This window comes from Dipodomys ordii, unplaced genomic scaffold (genome assembly GCF_000151885.1).
Source record: "Dipodomys ordii isolate 6190 unplaced genomic scaffold, Dord_2.0 Scaffold157, whole genome shotgun sequence".
Classification (NCBI taxonomy): Eukaryota; Metazoa; Chordata; class Mammalia; order Rodentia; family Heteromyidae; genus Dipodomys; species Dipodomys ordii.
In genome coordinates, this window is record NW_012267373.1 from 5,894,950 (window position 1) to 5,916,284 (window position 21,335).

Consider the following 21,335-nt stretch of genomic DNA (forward strand, 5'->3'; position numbering starts at 1 on the left):
TTTCTTACTTAGAGTTCTTAAGGGCCAACATGAGTTTTTGATATTTTAATTTTTTAATTAATTAATTAATGATTTATAGACAGGATCTTGCTTTGTTGCTCACATTTGACTTTAAACTGGATTCAAGCCATCATCCTACTGCAGGTTACTGAATAACTAGAGTCTTAAGTATATGATTTTAGGAAGAACTGAGTATATAGTTAAGTTTTTATTAGCAGTATAAAAAGCTTTTTATTAAATGGCATAATATTTACATTGGTAAAATATGGTTATGCAGTTGGTAGTTTTAGGAAAAACTGTAGTTTAAAATTTTTCCCTAGTGTGTATAAAAGTCTAAATTTACCCCTCAAATAGTAACAGATTAAACTTTAAAAAAAAATCTTTTTGGTTTAATGACAAGTACAGTTTAGTTAACTGTATAAAGAGTAAATAATGACCGACTAGCTTACATGAACATAACCACTTGGACTACTCATTTTCTTTCTAAACAGAAATTATCTTAATTGAGAGGTATTATATATATATTAGAGAAATATTTATAGGTATTGTCATTAAGGGATTATAGCTCATTTTATAGAATAAAAACATAATCTGATTTAATAGCACCCTGTAAGTAAAACTTTGTAGTTTAATAAATTTGTGTGGTATTGTGACTTATGGCCACTTTTCAGTAATTTGCACACATACTTCCTAATAGTCTTAGTGAAACATTTTTTTGAGAATGCATATCTGAAAAACAATGTTTCAATCTTTCAATCCTTTTATAGACACAAAATCTTACCCTAATCAGTGTGGAGTTACATGCTCGAACTAGAAGAGATTTGGAACCAGATCCTGAGTTTGATCCAATCTGTGCCTTGTTCTACTGTATTTCATCAGACAGTCCACTCCCAGATACAGAAAAAACAGAACTCACTGGTGTAATAGTGATTGATAAAGATAAAACAGTCTTTGGTCAAGGTAATATTGATGTTTATTAATTAATTTATTAACTGCCTGTTTTAGGATGAGTCTTTTAACAGGGAATTTGAGGAGAAATTCTGTGTTGGAGATATAATCCAGGGAAGCCAATGACTTCTTTCTAAAATGTTTGCTGAAATGGGGATAGGAAGTTGTATGAACTTTGTCCTACATTCATTATTTTTGTTTGAATTATTTCCAAGTATGAGAAGTAGACTAGGGTTGTGGCTTTGTGTTAGAGCACTAACCTAACATGTAAGACCCAGATTTATCTTAGATTTTTATTATCTTAGATTTTTATTTTATTTTAGTACCAAGATAAGGAAGAGATGGCAATCAGAAGCAACATAACATAAAGGTCTTAGTAAAATTCTAATTAGGATATCTATAATTTATTCATACAGAATCCAAATGACTATGTATCTCTAGATGGGTATACATAGATAATAGACCTTGGGATACATAGACCCATAATTGGCTAGATAATTTTCCACAAATAGATGTATTTTGTTACAAGCGTAGAATTTGTTTACCTTAGAAGTTAACGATTTATAAGTAATTTTCAAGGTATTTGTATCTTCTAAATACTTATATTTTTGAAAGTGCATGGATTCCTCGAGTAATATAGACGGATTTTATAAAATACAAATTTCTCTGCAATTTTAAATAATAACAATAAAAATGAATTTGGTCCATTGTGGAAGTGTTAATATAGAACAAAACCATATAACCATTGAAGTTTAATTATTTGTGCCTTTGAGGTGGCTCATACCAGTTCATGAGTTAATTACTGTGTAGTTGATGTTGAGCTAGGTGTGGTGGTTTACAGCTGCTCCACAAAGTGAGATAGGATAATTGAAGTTTGAGATCCATCCTAGCAAAAAGAGTTAGGGGCTTGGCTCATGAAGGTTCTTGGTGAAACTCTAGTATGGCATCTCATCCTCCTCCCCACAAATAAATAACTAACATATCACTTTAAGTGAGCCATAGAAGTCGTCATGTCATGGAAATAGGCAAGCACTACAAATGGAATCTTTTTTATTTCTTAAAGAGGGAATTGTTTAGAAGTTTTTCCAGAAGTTGGGTTTGTTATACTTTAACGAATGCTTGATTTGAAATATGTTAGTCGTGCACTTAAAGCAAGTCCTAATATTTTATGTAGAATTACATAAATTAATATTAACAATACCCATCTTGTTTATTTCTTAGATATCAGATATCAGACCCCATTGCTTATCAGATCTGGAATTACAGGACTAGAAGTTACATATGCTGCTGATGAGAAGGCACTCTTTCAAGAAATTGCAAATATAATGAAGAGGTATTAACTTGTATTTTCTAATTTTTCTAGTCTTTGTTTCTTCGATCTTTTCATGTTGTTGTAGATATATGGGTAAATATTTGAAAGAGGAAGAGAATTCTCTGTGAGCTTTGAAAGTAGAGAATTAGCCCTGCAAAGTTTATGCACTCAACCTCAGACCACCATCAATATATAAGGGATATGAAAAATAATTTTCATATGAAAAACTATTTTCACAATTGAGCAGGAGAAGAAGCTTGCTTAGCTTCTGATTTCTTAGGTGCATATTAGGCTGGATTTTTCTATGGGTCTGAAATAATGGAGAACTGTATGAAAATCAAATAGTATAACTTATTAAATAAACTGCTACCTTGGAGCCATCTACTATTCAGTACTATTTTGAGTATTTTGTTTGAGACCATTTGATATTGGTTGATAATGAAATCTTGTCAAAATTTATGAAAATGGTGTTTTTAATCTATATTAATTTTAAAATAAATGCCTCCTTTTCATTTCTATAAGAGAGAAATGTACTTTATTCTAGAGAGGAAAAAAGAAATCATTTTTGCTATTTATAGCACTGGTGACTAGATAAGATGCCTGTCTTGCCATTGTCAGTTCTACCTTTTATCTTCTCACAGAGATTACATCAATGTGTCAGATGTTTTCAGTGCTCACACTTTTATTAATGCAAAAAAATATGGAATGTTTAACTTTGGTACTGGAAAATGGTATTTAAATTTTTTTTATTGTCAAGGTGATATAGAGGGGTTACAGTTACGTAAGTAGGGTAAAAAGTATATTTCTTGTCAAACTTCTTACCCCTTCCCTCATTTTCCTCCTACTTTCTCTCTCCCCTACAATTTCCTTCAAGTTGTACCGATAATTTCCAACATATTGTCTTGTGAACATCACTGTTGCATTGGTTCCTCCTTTGTCTTTTGTTCACCATTCTGTTGTTCCCTTCCCTTCCCTAATTCAAATAAATATGTATACCAGGGTACCAGAATCAAATACAGTGATAATGAAATATACCATAGGGGAAAGAACATACAAAAGAAACAAAAAAAATCACATAGTACATTAAAAACAACAGTAACAAAGAAAAACCTCTTGTGTCCATGTCTTGGAGTTCATTTTGTTTAGCGTCATCTTATGTGGTCATATGTACATAGCAATTGAGCTATTCTGCTTATCTGCTAAGATTATCCTAGATGTATACTTACTATTGCAAATAAGGGAAACCATGGGACCTATGTTGCTTTGCATCTGGCTTATTTCACTGAACATGATTTGGAAAATGGTATTTTTAAACCATAGTAATTTTAAAATAATATAACTGTCTCCATTTCAAGTTTCTTCCTTTTTTTCTCATTGCTACTACTCTAATCTCATATGTTATTCTATTAAGATTAGGCTGTATCCAAGTTAAAAAATGATGGTAGGGGAAAAACAAAGGAGGAGATAACAGGCTCAATAGGAAATGTACTCATGACCTTACTTATGTAACTAAAACCCCTCTGTACATTATCTTTAAAATAAAAAATATATATTTAAAAAATTGAGCTGGGTGCCAGTGGCTCATGCCTATAATCCTAGCTACTCAGGAGGCTAAGATCTGAGAATTACAGTTCAAAGCCAGCCCAGACAGGAACATCCCTGAGACTCTTATCTCTATTTAACCACCAGAAAACCAGAAGTGGGCCTGTGGCTCAAGTGGTAGAGCACTTGCCTTGAGCTGAAGAGTTCAGGGACAGTGCCCAGGCCCAGAGTTCAAGCCTCAGGACTGGCAAAAGAGAAAGAGAAAATACTTGTAGAAGTATGATCAAAGATTGGCATACTGGTTCTAAATACAGGTTTAATGATCTCTTTATGATCCATTTTTATACCAGGGGTAGTTTGTAGCAGTAAATTAATATAATACTCCAATACTCAAGATACTGACTGAGATATTTAGGGTATTAAGTGATAAATTTGAAAAAGCCATACAGCCTCAATTAAGAATAACATTGTAAGTCATTATGTAAAAGCCAGCTCAATGTTTCTGATTCATTCTGCCCCTCCCCTTTTTTGAAGTACTGTGGTTTGAACTCAGGACCTTGTGCTTGCTAGGTAGGCACTCAACTATTTGAGCCACACTCCCAGTGCTTTTTTTGCTTTAGATATTTTTCAGATAGGGACTTGTAATTTTTTTAACCCAGAAGCATTTTTAGACTGAAATCCTTCTACCTACAACTACCCATTTCCCTGTGGTCACAAGCAAATACCTGTGACAGGCTTGATTTTGATGGGATCTCAGTAACTTTGCCTGAGCTATCTTCAATGGTCCTCCCAACCTCTATCTCCCAGGTAGCTGGGATTACAGTGAGACACTATACCCTTGCTATTTGGTTTTTATAAAGAATACAATAATAAGCTAGGTGTGGTGGCACACATTTGTTATCCCAACACCTGAGAGGCAGGCTAAGGTTTATCATGAAATCAATGCCAGCCTAAACTAACTACATAGTGAGACCCTGTCTCAAAACAATATAAAAGAATAATTCCAAAGAATAAAATAATCACAGTAATTTTGAGGTTGATTCTTGATTGTGTTTATGTAGTTTTTGTTCTCAAAACATATTAAATGTATAAGCTCTCAAACTTACAAGTTCTCCTCCAGCCATACAGTTTTTTTATTTTCCTTTACAGCAGAACCAAACATTTGTTCATGATAGTCAAAACTTAAGATTATCCTGAGAGGAGCCACAAAATATCTCCTGAGTTGAATGCAGTTTGCCAGTTCAACTTTACTAGTGTAACTCTGTAACCACATGATTACATTTTTCTCCTAGGTTTTGATGTTTACCTTCTCTACTTTCATCCCCATTAAATAGAATCACCTTCCTCTTAAGTTAAAAAGACAGGTCTGTCATTACTTAGACAGTACTTTGTGTGAGAACCAAATCAATAAAATTAAGTGAGAGAAGGCAAGTTTTAATATTCTTTCTCAGCATTAAGAATATTTAATAGAGAAGTGGCAACTGAATGACCTAAAGGATTACTATACATGTCCTCACATTTCACTACCCCCATAAGCCTCTTTCTTAAGTCCGGTCAAACAAATAGACATTCTTAGCAAAACTGCTCATTTCACAAAAGAAACTGCGCTTGTATAAAAATTCTGTAGGAGCCATTATATCATCCTCTTAGAACCAATATGGAATATAGAATTTTAGTTTTGCATCTCTATTATGAACAGTTCTCCCTAGTTAAAGCTTGCAAATGTTGTATAGTCCACATTTAATTTCTTTTTTTTTTTCCTTTAGGTATGATCCTGATATTCTTTTAGGATATGAGATTCAAATGCATTCCTGGGGCTACCTTTTACAAAGAGCCGCTGCTTTAAGTGTTGACTTATGTCAGATGATCTCTCGAGTACCAGGTACGTAAAATTTAGAGTTTTGTGGTTCAGTGACAACACAAATTATAAAGTCAAGACAATTTGTTAATAAGTACTGTTGCTCTATCTCAGTTTTAATATTAAATTGTGTTAAGTCCTATATATAACTATATATATATATATATATAAGTCCTATATATAGCCTCTTTTTATTGTGGGGTAGTGATGCTCAGTTAAAGTCACAAACACATTCTAACTTTCCTGGAGCAAATTGTCTATCACAGTCTATAACATTTATGAGTTCTATGAGCTTTGTGATACATATAAGCCTTTTTTAAAAGAACTTCAGTCATACTACATACTTCATTTTTATTATCCTTCCTTCATCATAAGTATTTTCTGATCATACAAGATAGTCTTCATAATCATTACAAAGTTGTGAAATAATATTTGACTTCACATACCATAATTTTACTCTTTTTCTCTGGCTCCATTTTTATCTATTTGATTAGTAAGGAAGGACAAGAAAGGTAGAACACTAATAAACTATTGATTTTTGAGTACTAGGCAAAAAAAAAAAACTACCTGAATTTTGAAGGATATTTTGAAAGGGTTTATTCTGGTTGAAAGGGGGTAACAGCATACCAAAATTACTTATAGTGTATAAATCACTTTTTAAAAATTACGTATTCTTTTTTCTTAGTAACTGGCATTTAAACTCAGGGCCTTATACTTGGCTAGGCAAGTGCTTGACCACTTCAGTGATGCCTCCAATCCTTAATGCCTTACTGCTTTTTGCCCATGGCTGGCTTCAAACCTTGATCCTGCTACCTGGGATTACAGGTTTATGCCACTATGTCTGACCCCAAAAATTATATTTTTAAGTGTATACTCAAAAGTCTTGATAAGTTTGTTTCACAGGATTTCTTGAAAGCCTGAATACTTTGAGACTGAAAGAAAAGTACAAAATTTAAAAAAAATCAGAAGACCACCCTAGAGAAGTTATGACTTCAATATGATGTCTTAAATGTTAGTAAATTTAAATGGAAAGGTTCTGTGTAGAACAAAGTTAACATACTTTGGGTGGCTGAAAGAAAATTTGAAAAAACTAATCAGAAAGACAACCTTTGAGAAGTTATAATTAATAAAATGCCTTCAATGTTTGTAAATTTAAGTGGAAAGGTTGAAACTAGAAGATCCAAAGGACAATACATACTTTGAGCTTTGCAGAAGCTTAAAAGAAAAAGGCAGAAAGTTTTTTCTTTCTTTCTTTTTTTTTTTTTCTTTTAGGTCTGAGACCAGGACTGAACTTGGTACCTGAAACTTTCGTTCATTGGCTAGCGCTTTTTCAACTGAGCCATGCCTCCACAACCCCTAGAAATAGTTTTTTAAGTTTGACTTTTATCTTGTAGCTTCTGTCTTTTTTTGTGTGACAGGAAGTATCACAGTTTTTAAAAATAACTTTTAGATAGGTTTAGGAATATTCAGAAAGGGCAACAGTAGTGTTCAGGTTCAATTGTTACTTTAGTTATAGCAGGTAAGGCAGATGGCTTAGATTGAAAGTATGATTTAAAGCTCAAATTGTAGTCTGGGATGTAGTTCAGTGATACAGCACTTGCTTGGCATTCTTACGATCCTGGTTAGGATTGCTAGTACTGCAAAAATGAACAAAATCGTTTCAGAATCACTGCTGAAACCATTTTTATGAAGAATAAAGTACAGTACTTCCTGAGTTCTAATTCTGGCTATGCCACTATATACCTATGTAATGTCAAGCAAGTTATGTTAGTGATCCATGCCCCCGTTTATATACTCTGTTTATAAAACTCTGCCTGAAAACAGAGTAACGTTATATATTTTTTTGTTAAAAACGTTATGTTTTGGGGGAACAAAAGCCAATTTTTAAACTGTGTCTTTAACATAAAGAGAGTAGTGTTAGTAACAGTGTCTTCAAGGGAAAGTAATCCTGCTTTAAAAATAGAATACATAATCCCCTCATCTGTCGCGGGAGTTATGTTCCAGAGACCAAACCATAATAGGTGAAAATTCACAAAGTAGCAGAATTATATTTATTTTATTATTTATATATTTTAGGGCTTTATAAACCCTTCCCACTCTCCTACAAGCCTTTCCCACACTTACAAACAGTTCATATGTTTTTAAATACTTTCTACCCTCTTTTTGTTGTGGTTGTTGGTTGTGGGCTTGGGTGCTATCCCTCAGCTCTTCAGCTCAAGGCAAGCACTCTACCACTTGAGCCACAGCGCCACTTCTGATTTTTCTAGTGGTGTATTGGAGATACGAGTCTCATGGACTTTCTTGCCCAGGCTGGCTTTGAACTGTGATCCTCAGATATCAGCCTCCTGAGTAGCTAGGATTATAGGCATGAGCCACCGGTGCCTGGCTTTTTACACTCTTAAACCTATATAATTTTACAACATAGAAAATTCTGTATGCATACTCACCAGTCAAGTATACTACAACTTGAATGATGAAGATCATGAATTATGTAGATGTGCAGTACTGATGGCAGTGAAGGTGATGACAGTGAGATGATTGTACTTCACAACCAAGAAGAGCATTACAGCTTTTCTAAAGGGACCACTTCATCAGGTGGTGCATATCTTCACCCTGGGCCATAACTTCTATTTTCACTAAAGGCGTAGGCATAACTGATTTCTTTGTCTGAGTGATGACAACAGTTACATGGAGTTACTGGTACTACTTTTTCTTCTGAGTGGGAAGTTTTTTATAATGCCGCTCTCAATTGTATTTATGAAGTGCAATGAATGAAGCATCTGGGGATCCCATTCGGCAACCATTCGCTTAAGTTCTTTGGCCATAATTGCAAGACAATCGAGTGTTAGGCTAGCCTCCTCTTCTTCTCCAAACCGTAGTTCATCTTGTTCCTTATCCTCTTCTTCTCTTGCTGACTTTGTCTCATCCATGTTAAAAACTTGTGCTTTTAGCCTCCTTCCTCCATCATGATGGATTTGAACATGTCTTTCACACGCTCTTTGGCTCTGACTTTATCCACAGAGGCAGCTTCTCCATACAGACAAACGCTCTTGAGTCCAAAGCATCTTTGAAATTTGTCAAACCAGCCAGCCTGTGCTGGCACTTAATGGGGTTGGTCTGGTGGGAGAAGAACTCGTTTGCTTCCGTGTCATCATCCTTATTATCATCATGAACGTCTGCACTTTCTGCAAAACTATCATATAAAGTTTCTTGGCTTTCAACCAGATGGTGTTGGTATCCAGTGGCATACTCTTCTTCCTGCAGTCACAGGGCCAATGCATACTCCATCCTCACAATGGCCTTAATGCAGCAAGTGACCACCCCTTTTCCAGTCTTGTTAAAAGACCTAATATTCTTCTCGTCTTTATATAGTGAACAGTAGATTCTCTGATCCTGTAATAGCGACCTACAACCATGTGGCTTTTGCCTGCCTTTAAAAAATTTTAAGCAAAAATAATTAAAATCATAAATATTATATAAATACATACCGAAAAATCTCACAATAAAGCAAAAATCTGCAATACAGAATGAAATACATTTTTTTAACCTGCAGCACAGTGAAGCCACAATAAGTGAACCACAGTATAGCAAGGGATGACTAGTACATATTTATTAGTAGAATTTTCTACAATATAAAATTAAACTTTCTGTTGATGTGTTAAAATAAGAAATAATTTTGATAAAAGTTTTTAGGATATAGTAGATATAAAATACATGACATTTTTATTATTCCAGCCTCTAATGAACTGCACTCACCTGTATCTAGTGTTATATAGAAGAAACATTTTAATTTGTATAATAAGTCACTTATAGGAAACTCTGTTAGGAATTCTGGTCTAAATTTCTTAAAGCTAGGTATTTTCCATCAACAAATATTCATAGAATTGTTTAGATTAAGAAGTATCACTTAGATAGCCGCTAGTGGCTCATGTCTATAATCCTAGCTACTCAGGAGGCTAAAAAACTATGGATGGGGGGCGGGGGGGAGGCTGGGAAGTGATGTGAAGGGTAAACAAAGGAGAAGGCTGCAATGCTTGGTAAGAAATGTACGCATTATCCTGCCCATGCAATTGTAACCCCTCTGTACAGTATGTTCACAAATAAAATAAAATTAAATTTAAAAAAAAAACAACTATGGATCATTGTTCAGAGCCACCCTGGGCAGGAAAGTCCATGAGACTCTGACCTTCAGTTAGCTGGAAGTGGAGTTGTGGCTCAAGTGGTAATGTGTAGTTTTTAGCACAAAATGTCAGGGACAGTGCCCAGGCTCTCAGTTCATTCCAAGAAATGACCATTTTAACAATGTACATTTTCATGCTAAAACCAAAGAAATGATAGCGTGTTGGATGTTAATAAAAGTAGCAGAATTTGGCTGGGAAGGTGGCTCAGTGGTAGAGCGCTTGCCTTGCATGCATGAGGGCCTGGGTTCGATTCCTCAGCACCATATAAGCAAAAAAAGAAAAAAAGCCGGAAGTGGCGCTGTGGCTCAAGTTGTAGAGCGCTAGCCTTGAGCTGAAGAGCTGAGGGACAGCACCCAGGCCCAGAGTTGAGGCCCCATGACCGGACCGGAAAAAAAAAAAGTAGCAGAATTTGCCAAATTGAAAGAGAAAAGAGTTTATTACTTAAATATATAGTTATTCCTCTGTGTTGATCAAGTCTGCATCCATGGATTCAACCAACTATGGATCTGAAATATTTTCAAAAATAAATTTGTGCAAACTCTTCTTTCTATACTACTTTAATACAATATAACAACTATTAGTAATGTATTTGGTGTTATAAGTAATCTAAAAAATATTTGAAATTATGGCTATGCATAGATTTTGTGCAAATATTAAGCCAATTTCCATAAGGGATTTGAGTTCTGTTTTGTCTGCAGGAGATCCTGGAACCAATCTCCTATAGGTACGAAAGAACAACAATATATAGTATATACAAAGTGGAAAAGAGAGTGTGTTTTCAGATTTCCTTCATATTTAAGAAAGAAACTTTGTATGCTTTTATTAGTCAAAATAATGAGTATACTCTTATTCTAACATAAAATACGCTATGAACTGCATTTCACTTTTACTCTTTATCTTTAATTTTTGCCTCTCAGCATAAAAATTTTGTTTTCTGTGAGTCTTTGTGTAATCGACATTCATTTCTATAGATGACAAAATTGAGAACAGATTTTCAGCTGAAAGAGATGACTATGGATCAGATACAATGAGTGAAATAAATATTGTTGGTCGAATCACACTAAATCTTTGGAGAATCATGAGAAATGAGGTAAGGTATTTTATTTAAAATCATTGAGTAACTCACTATGATAATTTAATCATTATAGAGATTATGTATAGCTTATTGTATAACTTAATCTTTTGTAAATTATTTTAGTTATACTTAAGTTGCAAAATACCATTTTCTACAATGGAAAACTATGGAGAAATTTGACTTTAATATTATTAATTTATTAATGACTTTCCCCATGTGTCTAAAAGTTGTAATGTAGCTCATGCCTGTAATCCCTACAGTTAGTAGGCTGAATCAGGAGTGCTTGCAAGTTCAACTCCATCCTGAGATTTTTATTTATGGATATAGAACCCATCTCACCAAAAAAAAAAAAAGAAATCTATACCAATATTAAATGATTGTTATATTTGTGTGCAGTATTTCACAATTTTATCAATGTTTGAACTTAAAGTTGGATGCATTTTTACGTAGCCTTTTTTGATTAGTTATATAGGAAAAATTTAGACTAAGGAAGGATATTCTCATGCTAACTACATTTAAATACTGGACCTAAGACAGATTAGTTACAGAAAATAAGAGTAGCTGAGGGTATGTGGGCCCAGGTAAAGATTTTTGGCTAAATAATTTCTGTTACTATTCTGTTACTTTGAATCACTTAGACAAATGGTTTTTAAACAAAATATGTTATCTTCTTTCTCTGAGTAAAACCTAAAAAGATTCCTATTGGAATTTAGTCTATGTTTAGATTTAGGACTGAATAATATCCATTAAAATGTTTATATTTGGAAGAAAGTTCATTCTTCAAGCACTTCTTACTCAAACTAGTTTCTTATATACTTTCTACTTCTCAGTCATTATTCACTATGATCTTTATGAATTTTCTGAAAATTTTCTTAAACATTTGACTATAAAAGCATGCCCTTATACATTTGTTTAGGGACATGATCACATAGATAAGGAAATATGTCCTCATTTTTATTTTTATTTCCTCCTTGTACAGTGAGCCTAAAGTTATGCTCATGTTTTATCTCATTTGAAACTGTCCACTATATAAATTTGCTTGAGGATACTTTTCCTATTTGCATTGTTCTTAAAGTATTCTCAGATCACAAGTCCCTAATTACTTCAAAATAATTCCTAATTATAGCAAAGGCTATAGAAGACACAGAAATTATAATGTATTTAGCATATATATTCCATTATATATTTCAAACTGGAATCTGATATTGTCTGAAATGAACACAAATGTATGTATGTCAATATGTATATGGGAAGTGGTGCTGTGGCTCAAGTAGTAGAGTGCTTGCCTTGAGCTGAAGAACTTAGGGACAGCACCCAGGCTCAGAGTTCAAGCCCCACAACCGACAAAAAACAAAATAAAATATGTATATGAACAAATATATATATAAATAATTTATTGAATATTAGTTTCAGGGATCTTTTTATCCTTTAGTATCTGAAAGTTAGCAATAGCAAATCTGCTGTGAAATTAAAGTAACAAATTAGTATTTTTTTCAAAGTTTGGGACCTTCTGTAGTTCTTATTGACAGTTCAAAGTGAAAGATTTTCTCTCATTTTGGTGTGATTATTGAGCATTTCTGATGTTTACTTGTAAATTAGAATTAAGAAAGTTGTAAATTGGCTAATTTACCCTCCTGCCTAGTTGGACCAAATTACATCCTCTTGGGGTTATTTTGCCTAATATGAGTATTCCTACCATTTGACAGTCCATGAAATCTTGAATGAACTTTAGGGGAATCTCAGATACTTGAGAAGATGATTGCTCTGGCTAAATAAATAAATAAATTTGATATCCAAATCTCAAAAGCAAGCTTGACATAGTGGACAAACTTAAAATCACAGTTATTAAGAGTCATAGGGGCTGGAAATGTGGCCTAGTGGTAGAGTACTTGCCTAGCATGCACAAAGCCCTGGGCTTGATTCCTCAGCACCACATAAACAGAAAATGCGGGAAGTGGCACTGTGGCTTAAGTGATGAGTGTTAGCCTTGAGCAAAAAGAAACCCAGAGTCTGTGCTCAGGCCATGAGAACAAGCCCTAGGACTGGCAAAAAAAAAAAAAAAAAGTCATAGAAAGAACGACCACAGTTCAAGGCTAAAAGCATGTCCATAGGCAAAAGCATGAAACCCAATTTGAAAGATAACCATAACAAACAAGGGCTATGGCCATGTCTCAAGAAGCATAGCACCTGCCTAGCATGCATAAGGCCCTGAGTTCATCCCCAGTACTGCCCTCTTTCTCCGCCCCCCAAAAGGAAATAGAAGTGAAATCGTTCTAAGACACTGTTGTACTCCTCAGATCTAGGATATACTTGAAGGATAGCTTTCATTTTTTTCCCCTGTGCCTAGTTTGAGGTGTATTTTTTTAAAGACTGGTTTTCACTTAACGTTCAACATAAAATTTTTGCCATTCGACCAATGGACAAATTACACACACACACACACACACACACAATGGATCCTTAGGCATAAAGATAATTGAAATTATTTCATTTTCAGGAAAATGGATAGAAGTGGATATCCTCATATTAAGCAAAATAAGCCATATTCAGACAAATACTATGTGTTTTTTCTCATCTAGAATATAGTAGTTTGTTTTTAAGATGTGAAAGTAGATGAGGTATGAGGTACTGTTTGAAAGGAAGAAAACCATAGGGAGCCAAAAGGAAAGACAAAGGGTAATGGTGTGTGTGGGGGGGTCTACATATGATCAACGTATGTTACATATGTATATAAAATGAAGCTTGGCTTTTTGTATAATTTATATACACTAGTAAAATTCTCACTGTTTCCACTGGACTTGCTTTTAATCATAATTGACAGACTGCCTCCTTTTTTAAAAAAATCTGTGGTCGTCGGGCTTGAACTCTGGGTCTGGGCGCTGTCCCTGATCTCTTCAGCTCAAGGCAAGTGCTCTACCACTTAAGCCACAGTGCCACTTCCGTTTTCTGGTGGTTAATTGAGATAAGAGTTTCAGGATGTTCCTGCACAGGCTGGCTTTGAACAGCAATTCTCAGATCTCAGCCTCCTGAGTAGCTAGGATTATAGGTGTGAGCCATCAGCACCCGACCAGACTGCCTCGTTTTTTTTTGGTTTTTGTTTTTTGTGGGTCGGTCGTGGGACCTGAACTCTGGGCCTGGGCATGTCCCTCAGTTCTTCAGCTCAAGGCTGGTGCTCTACCATTTGAGCCACAGTACCACTTCCCGCTTTTTCCGCTTATGTGGTGCTGAGGAATTAAACCAAGCATTCTACCACTAAGCTACCTTTCCAGCCCCCAGACTGCCTCTTAATTAGTAATGTTTAATAGTTATTTATTAACTACTTAATTGAAAAATATATGACTCATTCCCAGAAAAGTACATATAGAAACTGTAAGGTGGGCTGGGAAGGTGGCTCAGTGGTAGAGCGCTTGACTTGCATCCATGAGGCTCTGGGTTCAATTCCCCAGCACCACATAAGCAAAAAGAAAAAAAGCCTAAAGTGGTGCTGTGGCTCAAGTGGTAGAGTGCTAGCCTTGAGCAGAAAGCTGAGGGACAGTGCCCAGGCCCAGAGTTCAGACCCCACGACCAGACCCAAAAATTAAAAAAAAAAAAAAAATTAAAAAAAAGAAACTGTAAGGTTCACCAAAAGGCGACCATGTGGTTCAGGTAGAAAAGTTTATTGTGGGTAGAGCATACTGCTGTCCCGTACAAGATGGAGGGTGCAGCAGGTGCAAGGGATACCAGGAAGGGAAAGGGGGAGGAAGGAGAAAGGGGCTGGAATTAATAGTGGAAATTGACTCTATAGGGAGAGGGCAGCAGAGCAGGTATGGCCACAGCAATGACCTCAGAGCCTAGGGGACCTCCCACTGTCCCCCAGGTACACCATTTCCTAGGTTACTGGTGCTGGGCTGGGACTTCTAGGGAAAGGGCTACATGTGCACAGAGGAAGAACAAGAAAGGGGACATTTTTCTGGGGTGAACCTAACAGAGACCTCTGGACGGTGAACTTAATCTAGGCATTTTGAGAATTTACTAGGTTGATTGGACACCTTGACTCAACTCAGCAAATATTGAATGCTATTTCTAGCCTACAAATGGGGGTCCTAGTTTGAGATAAAATAGGAGTATAGCTGGTTTCTTTGTTGTAATAAGCTGGGAGACAGACTATATAATATAAAAGGTTGGTAGGTGAACCAAAAAGCCAGAAGTAGACTTGTAGCTCAAGTAGTAGAGCACTACCCTTGAGCAGAAAGGCTGAGGGACAGTACCCAGGCCCTGAGTTCAATCCCCAGTACTAGCACCAAAAAATTAATAAGTTGGTAGATGGACAGATGTGACAATACGAATCTGTGGAAGTTCTCTTAAAATTGATTTACTTTTCTCAGTAAATTAGGGTTCACTGCTCTCAGTTGAGAACGAGAATTATGGCAAGACCTTTTGAAGAGTGTAAAATGGTTGTCTATGGGAATTTAAGATTAGTAATTAAGGGGAAAAAGTCCAAATGCGGGGCAGCATTAAAGGCCTACTTAAGGTTTGTATCAGGAAATTAAGTACCTCAGATTGACAGGTGGATGTGGAAAGTGACAAAGGGTTAGATTTCAACATTTTATTATTTAAATATTTCCATTTCCTTTAGAACCGTTAATGGTTACCTTTCTATTTTGTGTACATTTTTCCTTGTATTAGCTCTCCTGTCTTTTCTCTTGTCATCCTGAGAAAGCCATTGAGGTTTACTCTGCTCATCACTAACTTGATTTTTAGTAAAACACTTATGTGGTTCTTTACTGTTTTCATTAGTTATTAGTAATTTTACAATTCTTCCTCATCAAAATATATTAACTTTACCTCATTTTGTTGCCTTATCTACCCTTTTACAGATGTGTGTATGTGTGAATACTTATATGTTGTGGCATATGCTTCATTTCAACAAAATACAGGTTTTGTTATTTAACAGATTAAAAAATTGGGGGAGTCACTGCACTAAGATTAATTTTCAACTCCTATCTTCCTGGATTGTAGAAAAATAAATATTTGAAAATTATAATGTAAAGTACTGTTTTATATATTCCTCACAATACCAAGGTTACCTAGAAATGGGGACTAGTAGTTCCTTAATTTTCATTTTGTATTGAAATAACTGTCATTATCTGAATTACAGTTATTTCTGAGAAATGAGCTAATCTTGAGGTATACTGTATTACCCTGGGCTCTTTTCATTTTTCTTATCAAAACAGGTTTTATTTAACCTATGTATTTTGGAGATGGGAGACATTTTTATCATCTTTTAATCTTTTGTTTTTGAAATTCATTTAAGTGGCTCTACAATGCCCATGCACTAGTACTGATGTGATTTTTTTAGAGAAAGATGAATGTTTGTAGTCCTCCAATGAGTTCTCTGAAGTAATAACTTACCCTTGAATCTGTAGTCAGTGTATTATTCATCAGTGTATTATGAAGAATTAAAAAGTAAGTGCATGGAGTTAGGAACATAACTCCAATGGTATAATGCTTACCTACCTCATATGCATGAGACCCAAGCTTGGATCTCCAGCACCACAAAATGGACCACAAAACATAAAATTAACTTGCCTATTAATGCTTCTCTACTACCATTTGTATTGACAACAAGTATAAAAAGAGGTAATAAAAGCTGGTATCTTACCCAGCTTTTTGGGAGAAAGACAGGAGGACTGAAGCTTAACTCCAGCCCAAGCCTAAGAAGTTAGAATGCCAAGCAGAACATCATGACTCATACCTGTAAACTTAGTTTTTCAAGAAACAGAAGTAGAAAGATTGAAAAATTGAGGCCAACCTGGACAAGTTTATCCAGAAACTATCTGAAAAACAAACTTTAGAAATCTGAAGGATTCAGAGTGTATCTCAAACTTGAAAGTGAATGAGAGGCTATGCTTTTAATCTCCAGTAAGGGAGGGATGGATGGATGTGAGTGGGGAAAAAGGAAAATAAGTAGTGAATATTTCTGTCCCGTAGGCTATACATAGTTTTAAACTAATTATTCTGTTGTAACACAATAATCTTTACAATAATCTTTCATCTCTACTATGAAATGTTTTAAATGGTATTTGAATCTTTTAAAACCAAATTTTCTTACATAAATATAAACATTATTATAATGGTGTCTTACTCTTGCTTTTTTGTTGTTGTTCTTAAGGTGGCTCTAACTAACTACACCTTTGAAAATGTGAGCTTTCATGTTCTTCACCAGCGTTTTCCCCTATTTACCTTTCGCGTCTTGTCAGATTGGTTTGATAACAAGACAGATCTATACAGGTAATGTTTTACAATTCATGGAAGTATATATTTTCTACAGTGAAAATGTATAGACTTAAATTGTTTTATGACTGAAAAACATGTTTACTCTCTAACCACTACAATAATCATAACAAGGAATATATCTTAACACAAAGAAAATCCACTTGAACAAATTTTTAGTCTTACCATAACCTAACCATCCAGGTAAGTACTATAATTGGATTACTTTTGCCAGTTCTAGAACTTAATATAAATGGAAATGTTAACAATCTGTTCCTTTGTGTTTGATTCCTTATTCCATCCATATTTCATTCATATCTTTACTTCATTCTTGATTTTGAATAATATTGTTACTGTCTTATCTCATTCTGGGGCTGGGTTTTTTTTTGTTTGTTTTTTACCACTAAAGATTTTATTCCCAGACAGGTACGAGTGGCTCACACCTGTAATCCTAGCTACTCAGGAGGCTGAGATCTAAGAATCGAGGTTCAAAGCCAGCCAGGCCAAGAAAGTCTGTGAGATTCTTCTGTTAATCACCAAAAAATGGGAAGTGGAGTTTTGTCACTTAGTGGTAGAGTGCTAGCCTTGAACAAAAGAGCTCAGGGACATAGCACCCAGGCCCTGAGTTCAAGCACTATGAAAAATTCATTTCATTTCCTTCTGGACTCTACTGTTTCTAATGAGAAGTCAACACTCAGTTTTCCAGTATATAGAGTTTATTTTCATTTCTAAGATTTTATGAGCAGGTAACTACTATTGGTTATTCTGTAAGACTGTGAAGACAAAGGAAGTTTGCTTTGTTATTCACTTGGGGATCAGGAATGGGCATTTCCTGATCTTCTCACAAATTTCAGTCGATCTTTGCTTTATTACTACTGCCAAGGTCTAGGCATAGGCAAGTTTCCTAACCATTTTCCTGAGGCAGACAAGTTTTGCCTTCTAGTTCTTCCTCAGCAACAGTGTTCCTTTGTTTAGGATCTGTGACAGGAAGACTTCCTGCCCTTTCCTGGTGACACTTGTTTGTCACTTAATCAATATTTGTGGTTGGAAATGGGACTGTATCAGGCCCCAGTTGTTTCCAAAGCCCCCAAGTTTGACAGGACTCAGTCTCTAAACTGTCTTTTTTTTAGTTGTTTAGTTTTGTCTTAAGTATGACTAATTGTAGAGTAAAAACCTCCTAATGCATGATTTAGGAGGTTCTTTAGAAGCTTGATGCCAATATTAACAAGAAGATCTAGTGTTGGTAACCCTCCAACCCTCCAGTACTAGCTGACCATTTCTTCCCAAACTCAGTTCCAAACTAGCTACTCTGTAGGAATGTGTTGTTTCATCAGGCTTATTTTCACCTCAGTCACTCACAAAAAACTTCATCTGAATTGTTTTATCCCAACTCTTGCCATTTGCATAGCTCTCTTATCTCTGGTGCCCCAACTCTCAGTTTCTAGCTAGAGATTGCTTGAACTCTTTAAGTTCTGACTATTTTGCTTACATGGACAACCATGTTCTGCTTAGACTGTACCATACTGTACTATGTTTAGGAAATTTTCTCCCAACTGAACAGATTCATGAGTTTCCCTTCTCTCAGAAAGCAGTCTTATATTTCTTCTTGTTCATTGCCCAAAGCAATTACCCTGACTCTTACCCAGCTAGGATAGCTAGTCTAGGACCAGTTACACCAACATAATTAAAAGCAAAAGTTCTTTTATCTTTAAGTTAAAGATAAATTGACAATAAAAAGCTGATAGGGCTGGGATGTAGCTTAGTGGCAAAGCACTTGCAAGCGCAACAACATTCTGGGTTCAATCCCCAATACCAAAAAAGAAAAGACAAAAAAAAGCTGATAAAATAGATATATGAAGAATAAAATCCAGAAATTACTGATACTTATACTGATATTATACTGATACTGATATTTAAAATGGGTATACTTTGGCTTATTGAAATATAAGGGTTTGTGGTAGTAAAGACAGGAAAAAATAGTTGTCAAACAGGTAAGCATACTATTTAAAAGAGGTGAATATACAGTGCTGAACATGACTAGTCCATTCTTTTTTGAGGAATCTGAGGAACGTAAAATGAAATCCTAGTAAGTATAAGGATTAGAATGGTGGGAATATAGCTTAGTAGTAGAGTATACAAGATACTAGTATAAACTAGTTCAGTCCTCAGTATAGAAAGACAAAAATATAAAAATAGAAGCTTCAGAGTAATGGTATATATAAAGAAGTAAAACATTAAACTTAAGGGGTTTATTTGTAAGACATAGAAAGCTCTAAACGCATGTTTTACTACTTCTTGGTATTGTCTAGATCAAGTAATTTTTGTTTTCTCAAGTGATGAAGAAAATTGGACCTTACATGCTACATAAAGGAATTGGACTAAGTATTAGACCATTTATGTTAAATGGGGCATTTTATATGGAGAAACTATACAGGTTTTTTATTTTGGAGACTCATACAGAGGTCAAAGCATTTTATTTTTAAATATAAATGAAATTTTACCAAAAAATATGTCATACTTTTTCGAGAATTTTATTTTCTGTTATTTATTTATTTATTGTTGGTCGTGGGCTTGAACTCTGGGCTTGAGTGCTGCCCCTGAGCACTTCAGTTCAAGGTTAGTACTTGCCATAGAGCCACTTCTGGTTTCCTGGTGGTTAATTGGAGTTAAAAGTCTCACAGACTTTCCTGTCCAGGCTGGCTTTGAACTGCGATCCTCAGATCTCAGCCTCCTGAGTAGCTAGGATTACAGGCATGAGCCACTGGCGCTCGGCTTTTCTGTAATTTTTTAATTAAAAATACTTTTAATAAGTTGATTCAGATGTAAAGTTGTTCTTCACAGATTACTTGTAGTACATATGTTTATAAACCACAGAGGTGCCCTAATTATTAATTTTGTAAGCCCAATCTTCTCAAATGGTCTGACATGAGTTATATTCCCAAAATTTTGTTGCTGGGGACTGAAAACACTTTTTAAAAAAGTGTTAGGATTCCAAAATCAGCAGATAATACCTTTTGTAATCCCTAATATTACTGAGCACTATAGAACTTCATTCCAGTGTGATTTCATCTGTCATCCAATAACTAGGTAGTAATTACTATACCAGTTTCTGAGCTAGAAGTAATGTCATAGGAGTTGAGGATCATATAGCTCAAGAAGATAATGTAATAATTTTTTTTGTTGGTTGTAAGTCTTAGAACTCATGACCTGGGTGCTGTCTCTGAGCCTCTTTGTGCTCAAGGTGAGCACTCTACCACTTGAGTCACAGCACTACTTCCAATATAAATTTTCTTATCTATTTCCTAGGTGTATAACTTGCTCCTTAAAAAGTTCAGAATAGGGCTCGGAAGGAGGCTCAGTGGTAGAGTGCTTTCCTTGCATGCATGAAGCCCTGGGTTCGATTCCTCAGCACCACATAAGCAGAAAAAGCCAGAAGTGGCACTGTGGCTCAAGTGGTAGAGCGCTAGCCTTGAACTGAAGACCTGAGGGACCGTGCCCAGGTCCAGAGTTCAGGCCCCAGGAACAACAACAACAGCAACAACAAGTGCAGAATAAACCGGGTGCCAGTGGCTCACACCTGTAATCCTAGCTACTCAGAAGGCTGAGATCTGAGGATCACAGTTCAAAGTCCCCCAGGCAAGGAAAGTCCACGGGACTCTTATCTCCTATAATCTCCAGGGAACCAGAAGTGGCATTGTTGCTCAAGTGGTAGAGCACTTGCTTTGAACTGAAGAGCTCAAGGACAGCACTCAAGCCCCACAACCGACCACCACCCCCCACCATCCCCAAAAAAGTTCAAAATAACTTAGTTTTCCATTTAAAATGTTTCTGTCTCCTTTGTCACCTTCCTAGATGCTCTATCCAAAAAAATAAAATAAAAATAAATAAAAATTCCCTGTGCCTTTGAAATGCTTAAGTATTGCCATTTCAGTAGTATCCTGAGTACATAATGCTTTATATTTTCCTTCCTCTTCTCAGAATTAAAACTTGTATTTGCCTAATATGTTCACTTTGATAAATGCTAGGAGGATAAATAAAAAGTAACAATTCAACTTAGTTTTGTGTGTGTGTGCGCGTGTGCGCATATGCGCATATGCATGTGTGTGCGCGTGCGTGACTTGCCAGCAAAGATCTTATTTCAGAAAGATCACTTCAAAAATAATGATA

The 21,335-nt window shown here is 35.4% G+C and overlaps 1 protein-coding gene across 1 annotated transcript in view; it reads left to right on the plus strand.

The window, feature by feature from the left end:
* Positions 1-21,335, plus strand: part of Rev3l (REV3-like, polymerase (DNA directed), zeta, catalytic subunit) — a 135,031-nt gene that overhangs the window by 83,731 nt on the left and 29,965 nt on the right. The window contains exons 17-21 of the mRNA XM_013032823.1: positions 768-960; positions 2,170-2,281; positions 5,569-5,684; positions 10,813-10,931; positions 17,068-17,186. Of these exons, the coding sequence (XP_012888277.1) occupies positions 768-960; positions 2,170-2,281; positions 5,569-5,684; positions 10,813-10,931; positions 17,068-17,186 (659 nt within the window). The remainder of the gene's footprint in view (positions 1-767; positions 961-2,169; positions 2,282-5,568; positions 5,685-10,812; positions 10,932-17,067; positions 17,187-21,335) is intronic.